The sequence below is a fragment of the Budorcas taxicolor genome, chromosome X (assembly GCF_023091745.1).
Source record: "Budorcas taxicolor isolate Tak-1 chromosome X, Takin1.1, whole genome shotgun sequence".
NCBI lineage: Eukaryota > Metazoa > Chordata > Mammalia > Artiodactyla > Bovidae > Budorcas > Budorcas taxicolor.
The window spans coordinates 58,640,591-58,647,724 of record NC_068935.1 but is presented as its reverse complement, the minus strand read 5'-3'; the positions used below and the strand labels follow the sequence as shown (position 1 = coordinate 58,647,724).

At 55.3% G+C, this 7,134-nt stretch overlaps 1 protein-coding gene across 1 annotated transcript; it reads right to left on the bottom strand.

Moving 5' to 3' along the window:
• Window positions 1–746: 746 nt before the first annotated feature.
• On the bottom strand, window positions 747–5,280 carry GPR50 (G protein-coupled receptor 50). The gene is made up of 2 exons (XM_052663929.1): window positions 5,094–5,280; window positions 747–2,287 (listed from the first exon to the last, which is right to left on the bottom strand). The coding sequence occupies exons 1-2, from the start codon at window positions 5,278–5,280 to the stop codon at window positions 747–749; spliced, it is 1,728 nt and encodes a 575-aa protein (XP_052519889.1).
• Between the last annotated feature and the right edge of the window lie 1,854 nt (window positions 5,281–7,134).

Here is a 7,134-nt window from a genome sequence, read left to right as displayed (position 1 = left end):
AAACATCTCATCATTTACATCCGTGTTTGACTATAAAAATCAGCACCAACATTTGAATTTTCACAAAATAGAAATGATTCGGTGCAGCCACATCCTTCCTTTTGCCATTTGATCTCATAGGCATGAACATTTCTTTTAGTAAGATCTTATTGAGTGTGTTCTTCAGATATGGGTCATAGTTTGTTGCTGGAACTTAGAAAAACTTTTTCAAGTACTTGTACTTTATCACAACTGCCTTTCAGACTGCCATTAAAAGTACAGTAAAGAGTTACACACTTAAACACATAAAGCTTGAAGGAAGGCTTTAACATAGCGCACCTTTACCACTGAGCATGCGCTCCTCCCCCATCCCTGGAGGAATGGGAGAAGAAAGCAGAAACAAAGAGGAGGAAATGAGAGGGGAGAATGGGTTACACAGGCGTGGGGAAAAATCATAGTCTACAAGTTCAAGGATCACTGTGGGTTCAGTCAATTCCAGGAGGAAAGGGAAACTCAAAACAACAGAAGTCAAATGTGAGGGAAATTTGGTATCTCTAATAGCAAGCACACACACTCACGCTTTTTCAGAGTACATAATGTAAAGGAGGAGTATGCCTGAAAAGGTGGGTGAAGCTTCTACCGTGTCTGTGAGTCCATGCCCACGCACATCTGTCTGTGGGCAGATTCACTAAGCTATCTCAGTGTGCATTACATATGCTAGGCAAACTTAAAAGTGGACCATTGCTTGGCCACTCCAAGAGCATTTTTTACACAGCCATTTCATCAGAATCAGCATCAACATCAATAAGCACAATCTCATGGTAATCAGTGGTGACCACAGTGGGGTTAACAGTGGCAGCAGCGGCAGCGGTAGGGTCCAGCAAGCTAGCAGCAGAGTTGGAGGAGTCACTGGCAGGGCTGGAGGTAGGGTCAGAGAGGTCAAAGATGTTACACTCTAAGTGGCAGGAGGCTGCAAGCTCAGAATGGCTGGCGATGACAGGCTTAGAGTGGCTGGTGGTGATGGGCTCGAGATAGTCAAGAGTGGTGGGCTCAGAGTGAATGGTAGCATGCTGGGTGTAGCCAGTGGTGGGTTTAGGGAAGCTGGTGGCAGGGCTGATGGCAGTCTTGGAGGGACCAGTGACAGGCTTGGGGTGGCTGGAGGAAGGCTTGAAATAGACAGAGTCAGCCTTGAAATAGACAGAGGAAGGCTTGAAATGGACAGAGGCGGGTTTGGGATAGACAGTGGCAGACTTGGACTGGCCCGAGGCAGACTTAGGGTGAGCAGAGGCAGATTTGCGGCGGGCAGAGACAGACCTGGAATGGCCAGAGGCTGGTTTAGGGTGGCCAGAGACACACTCAGGTTGGCCAGCTGCACCATGACCAGGTAGAGGAACATTCCGGACGCTCATCGGTATTTCCTCCACAGCAGGACAGGCATGGGCATGGTCTTGTTCACGGGCTTGTGCGCGGGCACGGGCACGGGCACGGGCGTGGGCTTGGGCCTCCTGCATCTCACGGACATCAGTGAGGAGGCCAGAGAGGAACAGGACAGGATGCCGCATCGCATGGAAGATGGTCCAGTATTCTCTTCGGAAATTCTCATTGAGGACACCATATATCACCGCGTTGAGGCAGCTGTTGAAGTAGGCTATAAAGTAGGCTGCAAGATAAACCCAGTTGGGGATCTTGCCTGCCATCTCCTTCGGATTGACAGCCACCAGAACAGTGAGCGCATTGATAGGGCACCAGCACACTGCAAAGAGGAGGAAGATCACAAACATGGTTAGAAAATTTCGAACCTCAGCAAGCTGGTTGTCCGGGTTCTGTCCAGCAGGGTCACGGGCTGCCAGCACTTTGGTCCAGATCTTCACGTAGCAGAAACCCACTATGAGCAGAGGAAGGACAAAGTGGATGCAGACGATGGTCACAGCAAAGGCAGGGTTGTTCACATAGTTAAAGATGCAGGTGTAGGTGCGAGGATCATACTCGATGGTGCCAATGTACATGTTGGGTAGGACAGCCAGAACGGTCATGATCCAGGTGACAGCCAGATAAATGCAGGTATTGCGCACACTAAAGATGCGCTCATACTGGAGGCTGTGGCAGATGTAGCAGTAACGGTTGATGGCGATGGCCATGATGTTGAAGATAGAACCGACCACACTCAGGCCTGTGATGAACCCCACCATCTGGCACTGTAACTTGCTGAGATCCCAGCCGCCAATGGCCATGGCATGTAGCATCAGAGGATAGGGGTAGATGGCCACCAGCATATCAGCCACAGAGAGGCTAACCACGAAGACGTTGCCTGAAAAATATACAGGGGTGGGGGCGGGGAGGGGGAAAGACAGAGAGGAATAAATGGTTAAGTTTCAGAAATCTACAAATATAAAGCTGGAGGGAAAGGCCAGCTAGAGTAAGTGACAATTTAGAATTCTTTCAAAGAAATACAGTCGTATTTTTATTTTTAGTTACAAGCATGTCCCAAGTGGTTTTGATGCACAAGCAGGTTCAAGCTCCTGTCCTTTCACCAAGTTGTTTTTTTCCCCCCCTTCAGACAATGTCATCGCTGCTTTGGGAAAGAAGTGAAGTTACCACAGAACGAGCCTGTTGGGGGGACCACACTCCCCCACACACGGACAGACCCGCGGACACTATTTTAAACAAAAACAAAATGTAAACTTTTGGCGAGGGGAATAGGAAGGGAGCACTGGGTTCTAGATGGAGCTGTCCGTTGTAAACAGCCTGGAGGGTGGGGATGAGGGGGTGCGAGGGAGAGTCTGGAGGACTGTCAAGAAGTCTCAACCTCGCCTACCCCAAAACATAAATTTGCCTCCTGCCTTCTCTAACTTAAACCATTGCATTTACAACAGCAAACGCGCCTAAAGAGAACTGCCTGAGAAACGGCATTAGAGGCCGTCCTTGTCTTAAGCGGTCTTTCCCAGCGGGATCAGACAAGAATCTCAGACCTAACCCTGTAAATACTTACCATTTCCCAGGTAACGTAAGAGTAAAAACTGGGGCGGGTGAGGTAGGAAGGCCCTATAAAATTTTGTCTTGAGAAATAGTGAGCAGGAGGGGGAAAAAATCAGAAAAATCTCTGCAAGGATCAGCAGAAGAGCCTGCTCCTCGCGGGTCCCGGTGCAGAGCCCCGGCATCAGCACGTTCGCTCCCCTGCACACAGGCTCCAGGCGCCCGGTCCCAGGCTTTACTGAAGCTAAACATGAAATGGGGGAAGGGGAGACATGCCTCCACTCCTGTTTCGTAGAGTGGCGATAGGAACGCTGTTCGTAAAAGTTGTAAGGTCAAAGTGCAGACGCCGATCCCTTTTTCTGGGAACACCTCGTTGCTAATGAGAATTGGTTTGGCAAAATACTGCACTTCATCTTGGACTGGGAGAAAATGAGCACTTTTAAAAGGGCAAAGGAATGGCTCCTTTTGACGGCTTCCGCCCGCGCTGCCAAGGCGGGGCCTCAGTGCTTCTACCCAAGACGTTCTTTCTAGGTTTTTCCCTCAAAGTCATCATATCGGAGAAGAAGAGAAGCAAAGCCTTAAAAATAAAACCACGACAACCAAAACACGTTTATTTCAATTATAGAGAGAAAGGAAGAGAAGAAGGAAAGAAGAGAAAACGGACTTTGCAGGCGCGTTCCCCTCTGGGGCGCTCCGGCTTTGGGCACCTTCGGACCGCACTGCTGGGGTGCAGGTGAGATGCCAGCGGGCCGCCCCGAGCCTCTGGGGGACAGCGGAGAAATCAGACACAGCTATCAGAGTTTAAAAAAAAAAACTTTTCATGACTGTGCTGCTCTGTGCCTCTAGAAACTTTATGGTGTTTGTGATTCCTCCTCCAAGCAAAGTAATCTCGCAGAGATTGGCGCCCTCCTATCCCTGGTACCCCTCCGGCCCGGGTCCCGTCGGTGCCCATCCCCTTCAGATCCCATCCCCTTGCTCCCCTCTGCCCTCGGGCCCCAGCCGGCCAGGATCTAGGCGGCGACGACCCTGGGCACCGCCCCCTCCCTCCGGAAGCCGGAGGGTGTTTGGGCCCCTTCGCCCCTCCTCCGCCTCCCCCTCCCAAAAGTCCTCTCCGGCCCAGCCTGCAAACGCTGCTCGCGGGCCTGCAGTGTCCGCCGCCCCCGCCCCGGACACACAGCGCCCAGCAGCCTCCTGCACGGTTTCCAGGGCCCGCTCGCAGCCGGCCCCCTCCCCTTGCCACTGGCGAGCCACGAAGGGAATCTAGATCTGCGCTCCGCCCCATCCCAGATCCCCAGGCTTTGCAGTCTCCCTGCGGTCCCCCATTATGCCGTCTGAGCTCTCCCTCAGCCTTCCAGCGATCCTTATCGGTTCTGCTGTCTTCTGTGCCTCTGGAACCCCGAGTTCCCGAACCTTTCCGCCGCCTCGTCCTGCGACCCCCGACATCTCGCTTACGGACTTTGGGGTCTCCACCGCAGCCGCTGCCACCGCCTGCTGCGCCCAGCCGCCCGCTCGCCTCTCTCTGTCGTGCGCCCTGGGACGGGCGGACAGAGCTCGGCTCTGGCGGGCTCAGACAGCCCTGATCCACCCGCAGGCTCGAGGGGTCTGCGCTCCGCCGCCCGAGAGCCGCCCTGGAGTCACAGGGCTGAGGCGAGCAGGGGCTCGGCCAGGCTTGGGCTCCACCGCCGCCGCGCCGCGCTCTGGCAAATGCCGCCTCGGCCGCGGAGAACTTAACTTTACCGAAGCGGGTCGCAACCCCGCTGCTGCCTCCGCGTCAATTCCCCCCGCGCTGCCTCGGCGCGGCCACCTCTGCGGCGTCCGGCTCGGCATGCTGTCCCCGGGCGGCTGCTGGACTCTCCGCTCGAGTGCCGGCTCCCTCTGTATCAGGTCCCCGACGGGGCAGGGCTCAGCGGTCTGCTGCGCACCTCCGGGACCTGAGATTTGCACTTGGACGCCCAGAGCTTCTCCGAATGTCCGCAGCCTGGAGAAGCTCTAAGTTAATGAGACCTCCCCCCTGGCAGAATATCACCACCGCGATTCGCCGGGACATGGGAAGCAGGGCCGTCCACACGTTCCCTATTCCAGGCACCCAAACTAACACCCTAGGGGTTGGCAGTGGCTGCACCGTGGGTAGGGGGTCTTACCAGAATTTCGGAGCTTCTTGTTCTTCGACACAGCCAAAATGACCATAGAGTTGCCGATCAGGTCTACGACGATGGTGATAACCATTGCACAGAACATAAAGACGATTAGAGCCGGTGGGTAGTCCGGTTGTGGCAGTTTGCAGCCGATACAGCCGTATGGGGTAGGGACCGCCAGGGTGCGTCCCATGTTGCTGCTGAGGATCGTTAGGCCCTCCCAGCCAGGTCCGGACAGCGAACACCTGTTCTGCTGCTGGGAGCTTCGGGGAAGCTGCCACCCCTGCGAGAGTCTGAGAGCAAATGACAGCATTCCCGCCCCTCTCCGATGAGCTTTTAAAGCCTCAAGAGGTGGCTAGCTCCACCCCAAACCCCTCCTCCTGACCAATCAGAGCTCCCTGACCGCCCCCTCTTTGATCTCTAACTGGTTTTGGACAAATCCAACGCGAGGTGTCGTCTTGCTTCCGACTGCCTTGTTTGTGCTTTGGCGCTAGCCGCTCCCCCTCCCACCGCCGTCCCCAGGTACCCTGCATTGTGATCAGCTCGGAATCCACCTCCCCGCACCAGCCACTGCATCCGTTTCTAGCAAGTTCTCCCTCCCTCTTCATACGCAAACACCCTGGCACAGCCCTGTAGATTGCAGAGCAGGGCAATAGAGTCCCTCTTGGGGTCCAGGGCCAACCCAAGCCAGTCTGAAGCCCCTAACAGAGTGTGGGGGGCAGCCAGTGGCCCCTTGAATCATAGATATTCACCCCTGCAGTGTCCTTGAGAGGTTCCTCCCATCCTATTACTTTTGCCTGTTCAAAGCCTTCTGTACTGTGTGGGAAGCAGAGGACAGCTGCTGCAGGCGGCTTCCATCCCCAATCTGCATCCCAGTCTCTACGGAACTTATCCCCACTCCGGTGCCTGGCTGGTTGACTCTCTTAGTGGCAGCAGCGGGTGGCCACTTAGTCCAGTCCCAGACTTGTGTTCTCCTTAAGGAGATGGCCCCTATGCCAGGTTCTGGGAGCAGAGTTTGTACTCTGAGAGTGAGGAGAGGTCGAAGGGAGTCGCTTGCCCTCAACTCTGGGACAAGTGAGAATGTGAGCGCATCCTTTCCCCGCTGCCTGGTACCCTGGAGGCTGCTCTGGGAGAAAGTTAAACAGGCGCGGGGTGGGGGAAAGCCCTTCTCTTGGACTGCTGCTGCTCAAAAAGAAACCCCAGGCGAGCGGCTCCGACTCGCGTTTCCTCTCTAGGTGCCCCGCATGCTTAACCGAGTGGCGCGGGGCGCTTGATGAGCTCCGGGAGCTATGCCGGAGCAGCGGGACAGGCGCAGAGATGCCGGGCTGTGCAACCCAGAAGCCCTCGGCAGAACAGCGGCCCCGCCCCAGGCATAACTCCTCTCGATACTTTTCCCTTGCGGGGGTCTCATTTCGACCTCAACTGGGTCGGGCCGCCCCCCCCCCCCCCGCCCCCCGGCCCCGCGGATCTCCCTTCCCCAGGAGTCACAGTTCCCTGCGGCTCGCCCAGGCTCTCGGAGCTCATAGGCGATGCGAAATCCTAGAGGTTCGGGCTCTACATAGGAGCGAGATTCGGATACTCGGTCCCTCAACGACCTTGGTCTTGGGGGTAGATTTCGTACCAGCTGCTCAAAGTTACGACTCTGATTGAGAAGTCTCCCAGACAATTTCAGCAAACACCTTGAAACTTGTCCCATACTTGGCTGCAGTGGGGTAGAGGGGGTTGCACTGTCCCGGAGCGCCACCATCTGGATGGTGGGAGAGGGAGGAAGGCTGGGGGGAGGTTTCCGCAGATGACTTCAACATTCAGGGACCTTTAAGGGAAAGACAGACGCGACGGAAAAAATCAAGATCGCATGCACCTTCTCTAGTTGAGAGGTCCAAACTAGTAATGTGGCCCCTTGTTTGTTTGAACATGAACGCCTCACCCGCATTCTGCGCACGCTGAGAAGGGAAACTGCAAGAACAATCTTCCACCTGGAGTCTTTTCTCGTTCAGTATCTCACTGCTGCGCGTCGCCTGGAGCCCCGGCCGCGCGCAGTCAGGGC

Excerpts from the sequence above, each read along its gene's own strand:
- GPR50 (XM_052663929.1), bottom strand. The coding sequence starts at position 5,280 with ATGGGACGCACCCTGGCGGTCCCTACCCCATACGGCTGTATCGGCTGC. Across the intron at positions 2,288-5,093 it reads CAAGAAGCTCCGAAATTCTG|GCAACGTCTTCGTGGTTAGC; the intron begins GTAAGACCCCCT and ends TATATTTTTCAG.